This window comes from Schizosaccharomyces cryophilus (genome assembly GCF_000004155.1).
Source record: "Schizosaccharomyces cryophilus OY26 unplaced genomic scaffold supercont4.1, whole genome shotgun sequence".
NCBI lineage: Eukaryota > Fungi > Ascomycota > Schizosaccharomycetes > Schizosaccharomycetales > Schizosaccharomycetaceae > Schizosaccharomyces > Schizosaccharomyces cryophilus.
The window spans coordinates 908,778-929,228 of record NW_013185624.1 but is presented as its reverse complement, the minus strand read 5'-3'; the positions used below and the strand labels follow the sequence as shown (position 1 = coordinate 929,228).

The 20,451-nt window shown below is 38.3% G+C and overlaps 8 protein-coding genes and 1 non-coding gene across 9 annotated transcripts; 5 read left to right on the top strand and 4 right to left on the bottom strand.

Annotated features, from left to right (window-relative positions):
* Nucleotides 1–51: 51 nt before the first annotated feature.
* On the top strand, nt 52–3,262 carry SPOG_04539 (kinesin-like protein Klp2). Its single transcript, XM_013166538.1, has 2 exons — nt 52–141; nt 191–3,262. Exons 1-2 carry the CDS (start codon nt 112–114, stop codon nt 2,618–2,620), a joined length of 2,460 nt encoding a protein of 819 aa, XP_013021992.1. The 5' UTR covers nt 52–111; the 3' UTR covers nt 2,621–3,262.
* On the top strand, nt 3,191–5,671 carry SPOG_04540 (hsp70-like protein). The gene has a single exon (XM_013166539.1). The coding sequence runs from the start codon at nt 3,419–3,421 to the stop codon at nt 5,438–5,440; it is 2,022 nt and encodes a 673-aa protein (XP_013021993.1). The 5' UTR covers nt 3,191–3,418; the 3' UTR covers nt 5,441–5,671.
* On the bottom strand, nt 5,440–6,506 carry SPOG_04541 (LYR family protein). The gene is made up of 2 exons (XM_013166540.1): nt 5,982–6,506; nt 5,440–5,920 (listed from the first exon to the last, which is right to left on the bottom strand). The coding sequence occupies exons 1-2, from the start codon at nt 6,057–6,059 to the stop codon at nt 5,759–5,761; spliced, it is 240 nt and encodes a 79-aa protein (XP_013021994.1). The 5' UTR covers nt 6,060–6,506; the 3' UTR covers nt 5,440–5,758.
* SPOG_04542 (uncharacterized protein) lies at nt 5,991–7,263 on the top strand. The gene has a single exon (XM_013166541.1). The coding sequence runs from the start codon at nt 6,664–6,666 to the stop codon at nt 6,997–6,999; it is 336 nt and encodes a 111-aa protein (XP_013021995.1). The 5' UTR covers nt 5,991–6,663; the 3' UTR covers nt 7,000–7,263.
* Nucleotides 7,264–7,751: 488 nt separating this feature from the next.
* On the top strand, nt 7,752–10,639 carry SPOG_04543 (ammonium transporter Amt2). Its single transcript, XM_013166542.1, has one exon. The coding sequence runs from the start codon at nt 8,788–8,790 to the stop codon at nt 10,360–10,362; it is 1,575 nt and encodes a 524-aa protein (XP_013021996.1). The 5' UTR covers nt 7,752–8,787; the 3' UTR covers nt 10,363–10,639.
* Nucleotides 10,640–10,875: 236 nt separating this feature from the next.
* On the bottom strand, nt 10,876–10,950 carry SPOG_16133. The gene has a single exon. It is a non-coding gene; the product is annotated as a tRNA-Lys (tRNA).
* An 874-nt stretch (nt 10,951–11,824) lies between these two features.
* Nucleotides 11,825–13,798, top strand: SPOG_04544 (CCR4-Not complex subunit Caf4/Mdv1; the record flags this gene model as incomplete). The annotated part of the gene is made up of 2 exons (XM_013166543.1): nt 11,825–12,198; nt 12,229–13,798. The coding sequence occupies 2 exons, from the start codon at nt 11,825–11,827 to the stop codon at nt 13,796–13,798; spliced, it is 1,944 nt and encodes a 647-aa protein (XP_013021997.1).
* Nucleotides 13,799–14,284: 486 nt separating this feature from the next.
* SPOG_04545 (CAMK/CAMK1 protein kinase Cmk1) lies at nt 14,285–15,366 on the bottom strand (the record flags this gene model as incomplete). Its single annotated transcript, XM_013166544.1, has 2 exons — nt 14,285–14,657; nt 14,720–15,366. The coding sequence occupies 2 exons, from the start codon at nt 15,364–15,366 to the stop codon at nt 14,285–14,287; spliced, it is 1,020 nt and encodes a 339-aa protein (XP_013021998.1).
* A 1,884-nt stretch (nt 15,367–17,250) lies between these two features.
* On the bottom strand, nt 17,251–20,036 carry SPOG_04546 (potassium ion/proton antiporter; the record flags this gene model as incomplete). The annotated part of the gene is made up of 3 exons (XM_013166545.1): nt 17,251–19,735; nt 19,837–19,916; nt 19,956–20,036. 3 exons carry the CDS (start codon nt 20,034–20,036, stop codon nt 17,251–17,253), a joined length of 2,646 nt encoding a protein of 881 aa, XP_013021999.1.
* Nucleotides 20,037–20,451: the final 415 nt, after the last annotated feature.

The following is a 20,451-nucleotide window of genomic DNA, read 5'->3' as shown; positions in this document are numbered from 1 at the left end:
TTTTCCATAAAAATATTCTTACGCTTTCAATGATTCTGTTTTCCAACATGCTTTGAACACGCACCTACTCCATAATACATGCTGTGTACCTATACTCTAAGGTAAAAAATTATGGAGGAAAATAGAAGTACAGGTTTACAAGTAAGTTGAAATATAAAAATGAAAGATTAAACACTAACTCTTAGTATAGTCACGTATACCAACTTCTTCAAAATCATTGTCGCCATCACGCATAGGAATAAAGGAATTTGACTCTCATATCCCTCCTCCATCGGTTAAAACTAACTTATCATCTCGTGTTTTAAAACCAAGAGCATCCCTTTCTACTTTAAATAATGAAGCAAACCTAATAAAGCCAACTAAATTGCCTAGCAAGATGCCTCCTCCAGCAAGTGCTGGAAGGACATCTCTACCTGCAATAAAGACAAGGCTTCCTGCCTCTGCTAGTAGATCAAGTACCTCAAGGCCTACTGGGAAATCAGTGTATAAGCGCTCCGTCTCAGCATCTTCTCATTTACAGAAACCCGCAAGTACCGCACCATCCTCAAGAAGCAGCATAGATGATGGAAAAAGTTTTTCGGATGAAAGTATGACCACTTACTCAGATGACAGAACAGATCCCTCTCCAACCGCAGATAGTTCTACTGAAGCTCGGCTTAGAAGTATAGAGCTTGCTTATGCCAAACTTGCTGAGAAAGTATTACAAACGTCTACTCAATCACCTGATGTGAAAGATTTTTTTAGCCAGCGTACTCAAATGCTTGAAGAATCACTACAGACTGAAAGAAACCGATCATTGAATTTACAGAATGAATATTCGGCTCTTGTTCGTGAACTAGCAGAGCATGAAGCCGATCAAATTGTCTCAAAAAAGCAAATGGAAACTCTGAAAACAACGCTTGAAAACGTGGAGCGAGAGCATCATCGTCATATTGAGGATATGGAGATTGACCATACAAGATTGCTGGAAAGTGAAAATTACCGATGGAAGCAAACGCTACAAGAGCAGGAGATCTTATATGCAGAAGAGCAAAATCATTTACAACTTCAATCTAAACAGAGGATAGAGGAAATTGAGAACCATTATGAACAATTAATGAAAAGTATCACCTCTGAACATGAAGCAATATTAAAATCCACTACGGAAGAAAAGGACGCATTTATCAAAAAGGTACAAGAAGGTGCATCGCTAGCCCTAAAGAAAACCACTGAGAAGCACGAGGCTACTATACGAGAGCTAGAAGTGAAGATTAAACCTCTGGAAGAAAGTTGTGATAGCTTGGCATCTGAGCTCGAGCAAACACAAAATTCTTTGAAAATGCAAAAGGACACCAGCACTTCATTACAAACTACTATCGATGAAAGGAATGCAACAATCCTAAAATTGGAATCGACGAATTGCTCACTAGAAGGCACTGTCGTTGAATTAAAGCAAAAGAACCAGAATTTGCAGAATCGGTTATCTGAGGTGGAGTCACTTCTAGACGCCAGTAATAGCGATAAAGAAACATTGATTAACAAGCTCCTGAAGGAAGAATCTTTGAGAAGAAAGTTACATAACACCATACAAGAGCTGAAAGGTAACATTCGAGTATTCTGTCGTGTCCGGCCTTGTATAGGGGAAGAAAAACCAGTTGAAATAAGCTATCCAGACCAAGGAGGAGAAGCAAATGAAATAGAGGTCTTAACAGAAGGGGCTGGCAGTTCTTTGTCTGGTAACTCTTTGAAAAAGTATCCATTTAAGTTTGATCGCGTTTTTGCTCCAGATATTAATAATGAAGAAATATTTGATGAAATTTCCCAGCTAATTCAAAGTGCTATGGATGGTTATAATGTCTGTATATTTGCATATGGGCAAACCGGTTCGGGGAAGACGTACACTATGTCTTCTCCTACTGGTATGATTCCATGTGCTGTACAAATGATATACAACCGGGCCTTTACTCTTCGCGAACGCGGGTGGGAGTATCGGATGGAAGGCCAGTTTCTTGAAATTTACAATGAAACCATTAAAGATTTATTAGTGAACAACTCTAATGATGATGGCGACAAAAGAAGATATGAAATTTACCATGATACAAAAGAGGGAAGAACTTTTGTGACTAATTTGGCCCGGGAACCTTTGGAAAGTTCGGAGCAAGTGAGTTGGCTCTTAGAACGGTCTGCTAAAAATCGGTTTGTGGCTGCAACAAATGCCAATGAGCACTCTTCTAGATCACACTCTGTATTTATGCTTCACATCCAAGGAGTGAATCACTTAACGGGCGAAAGATGTCAGAGTACCTTAAATCTGATTGACTTGGCCGGATCAGAACGGTTGTCGCATAGTCAAAGTACCGGGGATCGGCTGAAAGAAACACAAGCCATCAACAAAAGCTTGAGTTGTTTGGGAGATGTAATCCATGCTTTAGGCAACGAGAAAGAAGGGACATATGTTCCCTACCGAAATTCCAAACTAACAAATCTACTTCAGCACTCACTAGGAGGAAATAGCAAAACGCTAATGTTTGTTAACGTATCCCCAGTCCAACAGCATGTGTCGGAAACCTTGTGCAGCTTACGTTTTGCTACAAAGGTCAACAATACCCAAATTGGAACTGCTAGGCGTGTGATGAAATAAGGCATGAATCCACCCTTTTTTCTTTTTTTCCCTCTCTGCAATTTATCCTTTCTCATTTTGGGTTGTTCCTGTATAAGTCCCGGAAACCACATGTAATCTTTGAACGCGCTCTTTTATTTTTATTCGCATCTTTTGTTTCGATTTCTACTATTTTTTCTAATAGTAGATTTCCCCAGTTATTAATGAGTTATTTAATGATCTTCCTATTTTTCTTATAGATTTTTTTATAGATGGACAGACGGACAAATGCATTTATAAGTGTTTTTACCTTTTTCTTATAAAAATACAACTAAAATTCAAAAAGAATAAGAAATTCTTGAAAGCTTCAATTCAATCCTGTCTACCTTATTGTTTACATGGTATTGTTTCCTATATTCATTCCTAGAGTTTTCTGAGCATTTTTATTCGTCCAGCCCATTTCTTTCCGTCCCGTTAAGAAATGTTCTCCCGAATTCGATTTTGCTTCGAGTAAGGGTGAGACTCGATTTCAGATGTGAGCATCTGATAGTGAGTGGACGTGAGAGGAGGGGGTCCGCCACGAAGGAACATTCTCGTCTTCTTCTACCACATATTTAACTTAGACAAAGCCAAACACCCACCTGTCGGATCCGCAATAAAAGAAATAAGAAAAGTCGATCAAATCGATTACTTTCTTAAAAAAACAATAATTTTCTTTTAATCATAGCATATTTAATTTAACGATAGGTTTTTAATATCGTAAGAAAACACTTTTCCGCGTGGATAATTGGCAAATAAGTTAGTAAGTTCTTAGAAAAGGGCTTTCCACATATTGAAAAGATGATTTCTCCCAGAATCACTCAAGTGGTCCGGAATGGACTACGACTCCAAGGACAGCGTTCTGCTGCTGGATTTGGTGCCGCAGCCTCTCGTATTGGATCTGGCCTTCGTTGGAACTCTACCGATGCTTCCAATGAAAAGGTTCGTGGTCCTGTAATTGGTATTGACTTGGGTACCACCACTTCTTGTTTGGCTATCATGGAGGGTGAAACTCCCAAGGTCATTGCCAACGCTGAAGGTACTCGTACTACTCCTTCGGTTGTTGCTTTTAGTAAGGATGGTGAACGTTTAGTCGGTGTTAGTGCTAAGCGCCAAGCTGTTATTAATCCCGAAAATACTTTCTATGCTACCAAGCGTTTGATTGGCCGCAGATTCAAGGAACCTGAAGTCCAACGTGATACTAAGGAAGTTCCCTTCAAGATTATTGAACACACAAATGGTGATGCCTGGTTAGAAGCTCGTGGTCAAAAATACTCTCCCTCTCAAATCGGTGGTTTCATTCTTGGTAAGATGAAGGAAACCGCTAGTGACTTCCTCGGTAAGAGTGTTAGTAATGCTGTTGTAACTGTCCCCGCTTATTTCAACGACTCTCAACGTCAAGCTACTAAGGCTGCTGGTGCCATCGCTGGTTTGAACGTTATGCGTGTTGTCAACGAACCCACTGCCGCTGCCTTGGCTTATGGTCTTGATAAGAAGACTGATGCTATTGTCGCTGTTTTCGACTTGGGTGGTGGTACTTTTGATATCTCCATTCTTGAGTTGAACAACGGTGTTTTCGAAGTCCGAAGCACCAACGGTGACACTCACTTGGGTGGTGAAGACTTCGACATTGCTATCGTTCGTCACATCATTAGCACCTTCAAGAACACCGAAAACATCGACTTGACTGGCGACCGTTTGGCTGTTCAACGTATCCGTGAAGCTGCTGAGAAGGCTAAGTGCGAACTCTCCAACTTGTCTAAGACTGATATTAGCCTTCCTTTCATTACTGCTGATGCCTCTGGCCCTAAGCACATCAACATGGAAATCTCTCGTGCCCAATTCGAAAAGCTCGTTGACCCCTTGGTTCGCCGCACTATCGACCCTTGCAAGCGTGCCTTGAAGGATGCCAACCTACAAGTTACTGACATCAACGAAGTTATCCTCGTTGGTGGTATGACCCGTATGCCCCGTGTTTTGGACACTGTCAAGAGCGTTTTCAAGCGTGAACCCGCCAAGTCTGTTAACCCTGATGAAGCTGTTGCTATTGGTGCGGCTATTCAAGGTGGTGTCTTGTCTGGTCACGTTAAGGATCTTGTTCTTTTGGATGTCACTCCTTTGTCATTGGGTATTGAGACCTTGGGAGGTGTTTTCACTCGTTTGATCAACCGTAACACCACCATTCCCACCCGTAAGTCTCAAGTTTTCTCTACTGCCGCTGATGGCCAATCTGCTGTTGAGATCCGTGTTTTCCAAGGTGAACGTGAACTTGTTCGTGACAACAAGTTGATTGGTAACTTCCAACTCGGTGGTATTGCTCCTGCCCCTAAGGGTCAACCTCAAATTGAAGTTTCTTTCGATGTTGATGCTGATGGTATTATCAACGTCTCTGCTCGTGACAAGGCCACCAGCAAGGACAACTCCATTACTGTTGCTGGCTCTTCTGGTTTGACTGAGTCTGAAATTGAATCTATGGTCGCTGATGCCGAGAAGTACCGTGCTGCTGACATGGCTCGTAAGGACGCTATTGAAAACGGTAACCGTGCTGAAAGTGTCTGTATGGACATTGAATCCAACCTTGATATTCACAAGGACAAGCTTGAGAAGCAAGGTGTTGAAGACTTGCGTGCCAAGATTGCCGAAGTTCGTGAGAACATTGCCAAGATCAACAGCGGTGATGAAAGCATCACTGGTGAGGACCTTAAGAAGAAGATTGATGAACTTCAACAAGCTTCTCTTAAGGTTTTCGAAGCTGTTTACAAGAACAATCAAAATGAAGGTAATGAATCTGGTAACAGTTCTACTGAAGGTGACAAGAAGTAAGAGTGTTTTCAATGAATTATCATGCAAATACGTATGTTTGAATTTTGAGAAATGTTTTGTGATATAATTTCCCAGTTATTTTTTGGGCTAAAAAAATAAAATTATACTTGATCGTGAAAAAGAACAGTGAGTAAGGTAAGATAGGATATGCAAGATTTTTGTGCAAAACTTGAAGTAGAGCATAGTAGATGGACTAGGAGAATGTGAGGGAATGGAATGAACATTAATAAGCAAAAACTAATTGACATTCATCACGGCATTTGTTCTTTAATATTTTCGTAGAATGACCGGTATACGCAAACCAGGATGGATTATTCATTAAGTCAAATTAATGTCCTTCACTTCTGGCCGAGAATAAGTTTCATAACGGCGTTGACCAACTCTTAGTAAATGCTCAATATAAAAGAATTCATTTCTTGGAATTTGTTGGTTTCGACGAAATTCTGTATGCACAAATTCAAGCCAATGCGCTTGATAAGCCTAAAAACTTGTTAGCAAAAGGGAGCCTGAAAAGATGGTAAATTAGAGGTTTGTAGCTTACCTGGTCCTTCTGTTTAGCAGCATGAAGACATCGGCGATAAAAGTGTAGAACTTGCTTTTGTAGACCAGAGCGAGCCATAATGGTAAAAACGCAGGAAAGACGGGAGAGAAAGGAAATAAAAAAAGGGGAGAGAGAAGATCAATCTTACCTTTCAATTCAAATATTTGTGAACTGTATGCTTCAACAATTAAAAGCGGATGAGTTTCTGTAAATAAGGCAAATGATAAGGAGGAACGTCCAGAATTAAAAAAGGCCAAGAGTTCAATTCTTTTATTCTTCTTTCGAAAACTAACTTTGCTGTTACCGTAGGAGTTCGAATAAGAGGAGAGTTTTGGTATGAAAGTCAATGATGACTTTTAGTCTGCGAGTACAGAAATGACCAAAAAAAGAAGAAAAGAAAACAGCTTATGTAGTAAAAGAACAGAAGAAAATGCAAGAGTCGGCTTGGGAAGGGTTTGCTTAAGAATTTGAACGGACCTTCTGTGTTGGAAGTAAACTCATTTCCATTGAAGAAACAGATTCAGTGAAACCAGACTACATTAGTGGTAGAAGTGAAAAGTTCATCAATCAAGAGCTCTTTATATGTGTATATTTGGAATCCTAATTGAATTCTCCAAAAAGCTGTGAAGAACCAAAAGAAGGTAGGTATCATCGCGATTGACAAGAAAAACAAAGGTTCGCTATGGATCTAAAGGAATTACAAGATATTATAGATAAAATGGAAAAGAAACATGCTTCCGAAACGGAGTTAGAGACGAGGGATAGGCAATCGGAATATCAGCAGGAGGAAGCTGAGGATGGAACCACTATGAAACAGACGAACGCTGAAGTAGAAGGAAAAGTAAATGAAGAAAAAGAAAAAGAAGAAATGCGTTCGATTGATGAGTCGCTCGTAATGACAGAACAAATGCTTACGAGATTTGAAACTGAAATGAAAGCGTTTCATGTACGAATGGACGAGCTGAACAATATTATGAATGAAGAGGACTTTCAAAAGTTTTCAGAGAGGACTAAATGAGAAGAGCAAGTCCATGAAGAGGGAACCGCTGTAACCGAACAGATGTCAAATGCTGCAAGTAGACGTCTCGTCTTGTCTGATACGAGGATGAAGCGGTATAGGAAGTATTTCTTTTCCGTTTTCCGGGATCTCGTTCTTTTATAGGGCTAATGGAACGTGGAAATGGGCCTTCTCATTTTCTCTTTCAGAATCAACTTGGTAATATAAGATATATTCATGAGACTTAATGAATCCTCTATTTTGAATTCTTACACTTTTACAGCATTGATCATGTTTAAAAAAGAAAAACGAAACATATGAAACTAAAAAGCTTGCTTATTTCTATAACACTAAATATGCATTGACCTGAAAAAGGACCACTCGTTTTACTTGAGACTCATTCCAAATCAATGAATGAAACTTTCTGGTGAAACTACTTTTAAAAACCTTTGACAAACGTTGCTCAAATTGAACCTGTGAAGTTGGTACCATATCATTATTCTTGTGTTTATTTTCCCTTCTTTTTATCGTTCACTTGCTGAGTTCACGAAACCTTTATGACATTTCCAGTTTCTTGAGAAACAAAACAAGAATCATTTTCGTCCTTTTTCCTCGGCCTCGTTGTGTCTTTTTTTTCTTTTGGCTGCTTTGCCATGTAAACAAACAACGAAATTGGAAGCCTATCTATCAGAGGACCAACAACTCAAGCACTGTGCATTCTGTCATCTGTTCGCATAGGTTGAAAATTATTTTTCTCGTTTGTTTCCCTTTGACGATTATTATGAAACATGGTAAAACAAGAGATCTCTATTGTCGAAATGCTAGGCTATGCTAGGCTATGAAACCAATTCCTCTCACATTCTGTTCCTCAACCTTCCTCTCTCTTGGGTTTTAGCGCTTGTGCTTTTACAATCTGTCCTGCGAAATTTTCTATGATTCGTCTGATTCGTCTATTCAAGTAAGAGATCAACCCTTCAAACTGCTACTACATCAAACTACGACGCAAGCGAATTCAATGGCTTCTTGTTGTTCAGCTTCTGACTCGTCTGATTGGTTTGGTTTTTCCATGCTGTCGGATTTACAATTCCTATATACGGCTGTTGCGTCTATTTCTTTATTACATCTTGATCCATCGCAAAACATTATCAGTGCGAAAGAAAATTTTTCATCAACCAAAAGATCATGAACGCAGTATCCTAAAATCTGATAACGTTTTTATGTTGCGTTTTTTTTTTCTTCCTCTCCCCTTACTTTTTCTTTAACAGTAAAAATTTGCCTCTCCTTTCACTCGTTCATTTCATGACCTGTCCTTCCTCCTTATAGAAACTACGATAAGAAAAGCCACCACCATTGAAGTTATTGCTCCTATATTCTTGGCTTATGAGAGCTCTTAAAGCCTTATAAAACGGATTCTGACATTGGATTTTGTCGAATTTGGCATTACCCTAAACTGTTTGAGCTTTACATCAAAAAGATCAATTGAAATATCATCATAGCAAATTCCCTTGTTAAGGTCGAAAAGCTCCTTGAACAAACGAAAAATAATTAAAAGAAAATTATAAATTATTGAAAGAATTGCGAGAAAGAAAAAAAAAAAGAATTCATTCGATTAATTGCATTCCTAATCTATTCGTCTTTCGTTGCTGGTTTTTACGTTACTAACTGTTTCTATTTTGTTTTTGTTTTTTTTTTTTGGCACCAAAAATACCTGTTCCTCAATCCGTAATTCATTTTCCTTTCTTCATTTACGTCTTCATTTTTGTTACTAATCTTTTTGTCTGTTTTGTGTGATTCTTATTCTCGCCAGACATGACTGATATGAACGCTCCTACTCCCACGCCTATTTCTCTGGATGCTAGTCCGGTGTTGAAAGAAGTGGTGACAAACTACATAACTTCTTTTGCACCATCTGCAACGCCGTCTGGTGGTAGCGGTGGTAATGTCCGACAGGAAGACCTAAACAGGTTTTTCGACAATGGTAACGCCGGTTGGATGCTCACATCGACGTGCTTGTGTTTAATTATGGTCCCTGGCGTTGCTTTTTTTTATTCGGGACTTGCTCGCCGCAAAAATACGCTAGCATTGATTATGCTCTCTATGCTGGGTCTTAGTATCACTATGTTTCAGTGGTATTTCTGGGGTTATTCCCTTGCCTTTTCTCAAACTGGCACTTCTGGGTACATTGGCAATCTTCGCCATTTTGCCTTCATTCGAACCTTGGCAGACTACTCGCCAGGAAGCAACAGCATTTCAGAGCTTGTTTTCGCAAATTTTCAAGGAATGTTCGCAGCTATTACGGTTGCATTGTTTACTGGTGCTGCTGCTGAACGCGGTCGTATTGGTCCTATGCTCTTGATTACATTTATTTGGCTTACTGTCGTTTATTGTCCATTAGTCTGCTGGATTTGGAACCCGAATGGTTGGGCCTATAAATGGGGGGTGTATGACTTTGCCGGTGGTGGACCTGTTGAGGTAGGGTCTGGCTTTGCTGCTTTGGCTTACACCGTATGTTTAGGCCGTCGTTCCAAGTTTTTGGCTGAACAATATCGTCCCCATTCTGTACTGAACGTCGTATTGGGTACCTCTCTCCTTTGGTTCGGTTGGCTTGGTTTTAACGGTGGAAGTGCTTATGGATCTAACCTTCGTGCTGCAATGGCTATCACAAACACAAACTTGACCGCTGCCACGTCGGGTCTAGTTTGGGTTCTTTATGATTACATTTTTAAAACCAGAAAATGGACCACCATTGGTTTTTGCTCTGGTGTAGTGGCTGGTCTGGTTGCCGCAACGCCTTGCTCAGGATACGTAAGTCCTCATGCTTCTTTAGCAATTGGTGCCATCACCGGTTTGATTTGTAACTGGGCCGTTTTGTTAAAGAGTCATATGAAAATCGACGATGCTATGGATATCTTTGCTATTCACGGTGTTGCTGGTTTTGTTGGTACAATTCTGAACGGTCTTTTTGCTGTCGACTATATAGCAGCTATGGACGGAAGCTATGTGGGTCAGAATGCCATTCAAGGTGGATGGTTCAATCATCACTGGCGCCAATTGGGACTGCAGTTGGCCTATATATGTGCTGTTGCAGCTTATGATTTTGTTGCTACGTTTATCATTTTATTTATTGCTGATAAAATCCCCTGGTTCCAACTTCGTGTTACACCTGACGCGGAAGAAATTGGTGTTGATGCTGACCAAATTGGTGAATATGCATTTGATTATATTGAAGAGCGACGTGATTATAAGCAGTGGAAGATATCGCCTTCTGGTATTCCTGAAGAAATTGTTGTTTCCGATGGAATTCCCCACCCAACGGGCAACATTGCTGCTCCAGGTAAAATTTTAGAGACAGCTAACCCGCCGAATATCGATTTTGCTGTTTAACATGTCGCTAAATTTTCTATAAGTCAATGGACTATTAATGATGTGGTGAGATTGTTTCGAGCTTTGATTCCTGATTCCAAAAAAATGTATGACCCTGAATTGGAGTGTCTTGTACGCAAATGGCTCCTCTTTTTCTTTTCCTTTTGTTTTTTGCTTTCGAGTATGAAACCTGTTTCTGGGGAAACAAAAAAAATATAAAAGTTCTTTTACATTAGCTGATACAGTTATGGATTGACATAGACGTAACACAAATACGAATCATCTTTTAACCATATAACTTCTAGAGTATATTTATTTTTTCCAGATCTATATTCGTAAGTATTTTTTACAGTACTGTTCTTTCCGCCATGATAGTTTCGCTATTGATGAAAACAAGTAGCACTATTTGTGGCATCTTTGTATTTTGCTCAAAAAGAATCAAGTACAACTTTCGGTAGTCAAAGTTCATATAAAAAAAATAAACAAACACATAGATACGGTACATAAAACAAAAATCTTCCAAAAAGAAAAGAACTCCCACTGCGAGACTCGAACTCGCAACCTTCCGGTTAAAAGCCGGACGCTCTAAGCCGATTGAGCTAAACGGGACTGGAGTTGTTAGGACATATAGTATATCATATTTATATTTAGTTTTCTATATACATTTTAAAGGCAAATAAATAAATAAAAAAAGGAATGTGAAATTAAAAAGAATAATTGCTACAAGAGCCGTAGAATATATTCATCCTAATTTACTTCAATACTTTATTCTTATTTTATGTCGGCCTGAGCTTGGGGTTTTTGATCGTATTTCCGTTGGTTTCTTTATTTACATGATACATTAGAAGGCCAAACTTTGTTTTTGCTGATCTTAGTTTCAACTGGCCTTTGCAATTAATCATTTGAATATTTTTTATATTGAGCTTCTTCTCAAGGTAAAGTGTGTGAATTCATTAGTCTTGCTACCAAAATAAGGAAGGTCTCGATATTCAGACATACAGAAAGAACATTCATTATTATTTCTTAATAAATAAAAAGAAACCTTAAGTATATCTTAGAATCATTGTGGTTAAAGTAATATTATTAGGGTCATTTTGCCTGTAAACTTACGCATCCTCTACCTATATTTATTGGGACCAGAAAAAGCCAGTGTTTACGGTAAGAAACGCGTATTTTGAACAGGAAAAGCTATAAGCTTGCCGAAAAACATATTTAAACTGAGTTTTCGGTCGATTTTGTCTATATAGGTTTATTTAGAATCGATTGTTTGATTCTTGTCCATAAATTTTCATTGTCTCTGAATGCCGCCGTTGTCTTGCATGTTTCTATGTTAAATACGAAATCACATTTTTATTACGAAAAAGAAGACACTGTGCAAAGAGTTGTCACTAACCGTAACCAAACGCTTGAACGTCAAGTCTATTAAGAATCTCTTCCTCTGGTTTTCAAGTATATTGAAGCTTAATTCTGACACGTTTCTCTGATGGAAATACCAAAAAATCGATCTTCAAACATAAATCCATCGGACAAGCGTTCTCAGCAGCGGCCCAAATCCTCTTATTTAACAGCTCCAACGACGACTTTGCAAAAGGGTGTTTCTTATTGGTCTAAAGTACTTGCTTTTACGACCTGGAGCTTTTTTGAAAGCAATCCTTCAAATCCTTTCGTCAACCCTGTGACCCGTTTCTTAAGAAGTTTGTCCCATCCTTTCATAAGACCACAGTTAACACCGGCAAAGTTTGGTGATTGGTTAACGTCGCAAATCCATCATGAGCCATCTGTATCAATTCCATTACCGGAAAGTCTTCTGCGTGACATTCCCAGTAACTCTGAAACGTCATATAGTTTGTTAGACGGGTATGAAGTGTCAAAAACAAATTTAGATAGTCTATCAAGAACGAGTTACCCTGCGTCTTTGAAACAACAACAAAAAAATTCAAGTGGAAACCATGCATCAAGCAGTGATACTTCTCCCGCTTCTCAGCATCGATTTCTAGTTGATTATTGCAGACGACTTCACGTCCGCAGAAACGTACATACAAGTGAACTTGTGCAAATTGATGCCGAGCTATCTAAATTGCACGCGCGACGTCGACAAGTCCTTAACCAGTTAAATAACGCAGAAGATAAATGTTTAGAATATGACTCCCAGTTAACATCTTTGGAAAAGCAAGTTTTGGAAGTCGATTCCAAGGAATTAATTGATGATTATGTCGAAGGTAATGCTTCTCAGGACTCTACCACTGCAACAGGGGCATTTCAATATAATTCCAATAATTCCCAGAAAGCAACTACAGCCAGCAAAGAAGATGTTTCTGGAACTGCTCCTACTTCTGTTTCTAATGATTTAGCTTCTGACTATTTAAATTCATCTGCCACCTTTGTTGCCGAAGAAAAACAAAAACATGAACAACCGACGACATTAAGCCTCATATCGGGAACGCCAGTAAAGCAGTTCCAAGCTCATTCTTCATCTATAACTTCTTTAGATTTTTCTCACCCATTTGGTAATCTCGTTACCGCATCTTTAGACAAAACTGTTAAGGTATGGGATATGGCTGGCGTGGTTTGTTTGGGGCAATTGGAGGGCCATGAAGATTTTGTCTCCTGCTTAGCCATGCAGGATTCTTTTATTGCTACGGGATCGATGGACTCCAGTGTACGTTTATGGAACCTAGAAAATGGAATTCTTCAAAATACTGACTATGAATCTTCTAATGAACTTGACGGTAAGGGTGTAAACGCCCAAAATCATACAACAGATAATGCTACTACTGTTTTGTCTTCACATACTGCTCCTGTTACAGCTCTCACTTTGTCTTCTGATGATGTTTTACTTACTGGTGCTAATGATAAAACAGTTCGCCAATGGGACATTGTTACAGGTAGATGCATACAAACGTTAGATTTTGTTTGGGCCAATACACAAGATCCATCTCCGAATCTAAACATAATAAACGATCCTACTTTTCCTTTTAAAAATGAACCATTTATAGGTGCTTTGGACTGCTTAGATGCTGCCGTTGCTAGTGGTACTGTAGATGGTCTCATTCGCATCTGGGATCTAAGAGTTGGATTACCCGTGAGAAGCTTCCTTGGACATACCGCACCAGTTAGTACTCTTCAATTCGACTCCAACTACCTTTATTCCGGAAGCTTTGATAACTCTGTACGTATTTGGGATTTACGTAGTGGATCACCTTTGGATATAATACCAATGGAGAAGCGTGTATCATCTTTAAAAGTATGCGAGGGTCGGCTTGCTGTTGCTGCTGAAGATCCAAATATCCGAATCTTTGATGTTAATTCACATCGTACATGGATTTGTGGTGATTATCCTCAAAGTGTTTTGAATAATAGTGTTCTCAGCGAAGTCACTCCTACATACCTTGAATATAGAGATCGATTTTTGGTTGATGGTAAAACCGATGGATCCGTTAGTGTATTTTCCGCTTAGGGTGTTATGTATATTTATCTGCTTTATCAAATTCGCTTATTTATTTAATATTCCAACTTGGTTTGAAGTTGCTTGTTTTCTGTGTCGAACGGAATTCACTTACGAAATTTACTTTGCGTTCTTTTTTACCAAAAAGGGTCCTTCACCCTCTACTTGATATGTCAATTTCGTTCTGTCCTTTTTTTTTATTTTTTTTATATATCTCCTCTCTTCCAGCTTCATTACAATCAGGGAATAGAAGCTAAACAGCTATTAGGCTTTGTTGACATATACTGGTTGGTTTTATATGATAGTTATGTGTCAATGAATTTATATAAACTTTTCTACGGTTCAAACACGAAGTAAAAGTCATACATGCAAAAAGAATGATATTAAGGAACATAAAATTTAAAATGGAAATAGACATGATGAAACGTAATACAAGGTTCGTGCAGAAAAATATACAAGGTTCGTGCAGAAAAATATACATATAAATGGAAATTTGTTTTAGCGGGACTTTGGTTCAATGTCTTTCTTTAGAGTATTAAAGGCTCGCACAGCATTAAAAGCTTTCCGAAACTTTTTTCGAGCATTGAAGTTTTCACGGACCTTCGGAAGCAAATTTGCAGTTGTCGAACCTCTCATAGAAAGAAACGGATGTTGTAAGGCTTCCGTAGCAGTTAACCGTTTCGCCGGGTCATCTTCCAAACATTTGCGAATAAAATCTTTTGCAATGGAAGAGACACCGGACCAATAAGCTTCGTGAAAACCATAGTTGTTCGCCAAAATTGCTTCAATAACTTCTACTTGTGAAGATCGCACAAAAGGGGAGTATCCGCATAGCAAGAAGTAAGTAATTACACCAATAGACCAAATATCTCTAATATATAAAGTTAGTAAACGGAGTAACAAGACAAGAGTTAAAAGGAATACACTACTTACACAGATTTTCCATAGCCAACTCGTCGAAATATTTCAGGTGCCATATACTCTGGAGTTCCGCAAGCGGTCATCAACATATAATATTGCGAGTCGTCATAGAATTGAGATAATCCAAAATCAGCAATCAAGAGCTCAGATTCTGGGTCTTTCGATCGATATAGTAAATTTTCTGGTTTTAAGTCACGATGAACGATTCCATTTTCATGTAGGTATTTAACGGCAGAGGTAGTTGTGCGTATGAGTCTAGCGGCGTCTGCTTCATAGAATGATCCTTGAGCACAAATGCGGTCGAAGAGCTCACCTCCAGTAGCAAGCTCAGTAATTAGGTATAAGTTATTTACTGTCTCAAAGTAGTCAACAAGGCGCAGAATGTTGGGGTGTCCACTCGAAATTCGTTTTAATATGGTAATCTCGTTTTTTACAAACTCGGGTTTTTTCTCTACCAGTTTCTTGTTGATAATCTTTGCTGCATATAACTTTTTTGTTTCAACGTGAACGGCTTCTTTGACTACCGAATAGCTCCCGCCGCCCAAAACACGGCCAGTTCGATATTTGCATGGTAATAGTTTTTCTTTTGGAATCGACTTTTGGGCGGGTACTGACGATCCATCAACGGTTCGTGGTGTATCCTGATGGCTGGGTTGCATGTTCGTAAATCAAAAAAAAAAGGAATTATAGAGTGAGTTTAATTATCATAAAAAAGGAAAAGAAAGCCAAATTAGAAAAATATATCCTAATGCCGGACGTCTAGATAGGTATCAAAAAGAGGAACAGGATGACTTTTGTAATTACTAGCTTCCAAGCGGATTATTGTTCGTTTTGCTTTCAGCTCTCGTCCGCTGAATGGAATGTGTGTTCGAAAAAGTAAAGGGTATCTAAAGGAAAGTTGCAGAGTGATTTAAATGCAAGGAGAAATTAGGTTCTATTTTTCAAGTACTCAATCGGAGACCGGAAGGGAAAAGCACTGATATTGGAAGCAAAAACTAGGAAACAATCTTATCGTAGAAAAAAAATACTGAAAGAATTGAATATGAAGGCTTATGAAACCAAGTCCTAGACACCCTTGAATACGTGATAATTTGTAATAACAGGAAGAACCAGGGAAATTTCAGAATAAAATCCTTTCTTAAATAAAAGTTCTTTATACACTTGGGAAAAACAAAACCAAAAAACCCTGTTTTGCGTTTGTTTACATAAATGAGTAGTGGTAGGCTCCAAGTAGGTAAGTATGTAAGACATCTTTTTCACAAGAGCAGAAATATGCTGAGTCTGGAAAGATGAATTTAAATAAATTAAAAATAAATAATACACTCCAGGAGGTAAATTCTTACGGACAAAAATTTCGGTAGCGATCGTCTTGAGAAGTCTGTATCGTCCTTGACGATTTGGCACAAGTTTCGGCTTCGAAAAAGAATGAAAGTAGAATAAAAGGTAAAAGAATTCTCTGTTATTTAAGCCGTTCTTCCTGAATTAGATGCTCAGACTCGGATTCTATCCATTCAAGGGCCAATTTTCAAATTCGAACCAAGTAGAATTTCCACTTCCATATTGGAATCTCTCAGCTTCTAGCATGTATTCATTATGAAAAGTTCCTTGAAACATCCTGGATATATGATATATGTCTTTCCACCTCCATAAGTTGAACAATCCGACCGTGCTGTACAAGAACAATCACAAATTTACAAAAGGCTAGAAAGTTAATACAAAACTACTTATAGGAAGAAATAGAGAGAATGATTATAAGAATAGATACTGGAGCGATTTTGGCATAGTTGAATTCCCCTTAACTTCAAGATGTTCAGCATTAGATCCCTACCATAGGCCGAGATGAGACGACCAACAAAGTTCAATATTTAAACGAAAAATCACAGAGAAGCAAAATAATAGTAAGAGAAACAAATTCGCTCGCCTTCTCCCACAATCTGGAAATCCAAGATCCACTTCCACGAAAGGTCAATTTCTTATTTTATAATCATTTCCTTGTACATATTTATAGGTTTTTGAAGGCCAATTGCTATTAAAAACCGTTCTAGTTACCGAGAAATCAAGCAAACCTCGTTGGTAGTGAATTCAAGTATGTGACACATTTCTCAATTAACAGTCCGCTTCTATTAGAGAATTGAATCCAGAGTATCTGTATAACGTTATAAAAGAGACGAAAAGAGAATGCATTTATTCATGATTTTAAATATGCGAAAGAGTTGTTCGAATAATGAAGAAATGAACATGTAAACAAACGCAGAGAATTATCCTACTATATGCTTCGCTTATCGAGTTCCACCCTTACTATCTATTTAAAAGAAAAATAAAGAAAGAAAAGAAAAATGGCTCGATTTATTAACAATTCACCTCGGTTCGTTCCTTTCGTCTCTTATATCATATTAAGATCCATGTGTAATACAATATTATATTTTACTCATGATATAGAGGTTAGAAGAAAAAGCTTGGTTCGTGTGCTGTTCTTTGGAGGTTATATAAAGAAACAATTTCTTACATAAATAATAAAACAATAAAATTCACAATCATAAACGTTAACGAGAGTTCATTGCCAGAAAAAAATCAGTCAATGGAAACTCCAAGAGCAAGCGAGATACGTAATATCCGAATATATGCTCATAATTAGAAATAACTTCACCTTCCTTATTCCTTGAAAAGAAACTTTCATCGCCTGTCTCGCCTAGTTGTGAGTCTGGCGCATCTTCGCAACCTGCCAAAATCATCAATGACTGAGCTCTTTGGTTCCCTAGTAACATATTTGAGCCTCGAAAAAGCTCTTGAATACCAAAAACTAATTGATCTTCAGAAGAGAATCTAATAAAACGGATCCTTGATCTAATACTTGGGTGTACTTTTTCCAACTTGGCTTCAAAGATGGAAAAACTTCTAAGTTGAGGTAAACTGCTAGAATTCCGAGAAGCGTTCGAAGGCTGTTTTTCTTGCATCTTCATCTTCTTTCGCAATCTAGGTATGAATGTTCCCTTTTTTTGGTTATTTTCATCTGAGAATATCTGCTCAAATGAGTATGCCGCCTCAGGCCGTTTAATATCCGACAAAGGTACTTGATATTCCTCAAAAAGATAGATGATTGCCGTGCTTTCACTGTCGTGAAGTAAAGTTAAAAAAATGTCCAATGCCAACATATCATTGGCAGTGCCTGTGAAAATGAAAATAAGTGTTTTTTTACCGCATTCACTATCCTGATTTAATTCTGTAACGCGTTCAATAGCGTCTACTTTTTCAGACATTTTTATAGATTCAAGGCTTTCGTTATCACAAGGGACAACGGACCCATCCCATGAGTATTTCCCTTGATGGTGTACGGTATGGACTTCAGAATTCCTTTGTGTTAAAAACATGCTGAATGGGGCATTTCCCCGTTTAATAGCCTTTAGAAATCGAAGAAATTGACCAAACGACCCAAAAGCTTTTTCAATGGAAGAAGGAAATTGTGAAGTTGGCTTTGAAGAAGACTCGATATCTATTTCTTTCAAGATAGGTACAATAAGCAACTGTGTTTCTTTAAGTTTAAGCTTTTCAAGAATAACATCAGCGAAATCCATGTCATCCACAAATATGTGATCTTCGCTGAACCTCAACCCATTTATTCGAACAAATATTTTGAACATTTCTAGCGTATTTTCTTTACTGAACTTATGGGAAAGTTGCGACGCTTTCAATAAAGCAGATGTCCGAGATTCTAAGTATGTTGTTGAAATTCCTTGCATTTCAATCACAGGCATAGAGAGTAAAGGACTCTTGCGATTATAGCTCTCACCCAAATAATTAGTAAAAATCATAGCAGCTGATGCCGCCGATGGCTGGTGGAATAATATACATATTTTATAAATGTAACTTGAAAAGCAACTTTCAGAGAAACTACCTCTGCGGTTGGCGACCGTCTGCTCGCTGCCAGAGTGAAGGAATCGCAAACAAAACTTAGTCATCGGCGTGGTTACGAATGTAGTTACGACAGCCATGACCACGAACATGGAAAATATTTTTTCTTCTAATATTCCACTTGAAAGGCCGATATTTAAAACGATTAGTTCCACTAATCCTTTACATGACATGAGAGAACCAATTGCCCACGATTCAGACCATGCCATTTTTAGGCAACGCGCAGTCAATGCACTTGATAATATTTTGGAGGAAATTGCGATTAAGATCACCGCTATGGTGTATGCCCAAGCTTTGCCATCATTCAAAGTTGCCATATTTGTTTTTAAACCAGAACTAGCAAAGTACAATGGTAATAGTAGGCAAACGACTAAATCCTCAATTTTCTCTGTAATTTTTATTGTGAGATCATTATCGTGAGGAATAATCGTCCCCATTAGGAATCCCCCAAAAATAGGATGCACACCGATGATGTCCGTAAAAAAGGCAGAAATCAGTACAAAACACAAGATAATGCATATGAATAACTCTGATGGATCCTTTTCCAACGATCTTGTCTTTATTGCCAAGTACCTTAACAAAGGTCGCACTAGTAAGAACAAAAAGACACACCAACCACAAACTAGTAGCAGGACGTAAATAGCTTGAACACCTGTTCCACTATTAACCAATGTGATTGAAAGTGCTAAAAGGATCCAACCTACAACATCGTTTCCAACACCAGCTGCTAAGACAATGACACCGAGTCGGCGATGAAGAAGATGCAACTCAGAAAGAATCCGAGCCAGTACAGGAAAAGCTGTAATTGACATAGCTGTTCCAATGAATAAAAGAAACTCTCCAAAATTAGAATTAGGTGTAAACTGATGCATCCCAACTGATATTGCTGAACCAGCAGCGAATGGAAACACAATGCTGCTTAGGGTTATCAAGGCAGTAGCTTTAAAGTTGGAGACAAATACACTAGTATCGACTTCCATCCCAATAACAAAAAGAAACAAGACTAAGCCTAGGTTGGAAACGAGATTAAGAGGTCCCATAGATTCATCAGGAAATATGTGTGACAAGAACCCCGGAATCCTGCCAAATGCAGTAGGACCCAAAAGAATTCCCCCAATTCTAATATTTAGTTAAATACAGTTCAACAAGTTTCATTCCAGAATGTAGTACGAAACTGCCAGATCTCTATCTGTCCCTTGTAACATCATCATAAAACTTACACCTCAGCGATGACCCTTGGCTGCTGCAAATAAGAAAGAGGAAAGTGAAGAATACGCGATAAACCAATAATAAGGATTGCCTAGTTGTTAAAACGAAAAATCATGCACTAAACGTGTACCTGAACTATGAATAAAAGCAATGGGTCAGATGCACTGTATTCTACTACATTCTGACCCTGAAATATACTTTTTTCTTGCATTAAAGGAAGTGAGGTCTAGGAAGTAGAAATAAATGTGTGAACAAATGAAAGTGGAACCAAGAGGTACTTATGCGAGGATTAATACTATTCTAATTAAAGAAAAAAAAAATACTATAAGGTATAAGTAAAGGAATAAAGAAAACCCAAATTCTATGAAAGCTTTGACGAAATTGGAGGTCGCTTATTTAGCTTTCGTTTCTTGTGCGTCGCTTGAAGTATATATAGTCTTACCAATAAAGAATAATACATGAACAAGTTTCCATATTTATTTTTTGTTTGAAAATTGAAACAAGAGGTTCGTCAATCGTATCTTGTTGCCTCTACCTTGGTGATTCTTATGAAACACATACGAAAACAAATATCCAATGATGCCAGATGGATCAAGGAAATTCGTGCAATTCAATTTATAAAAACA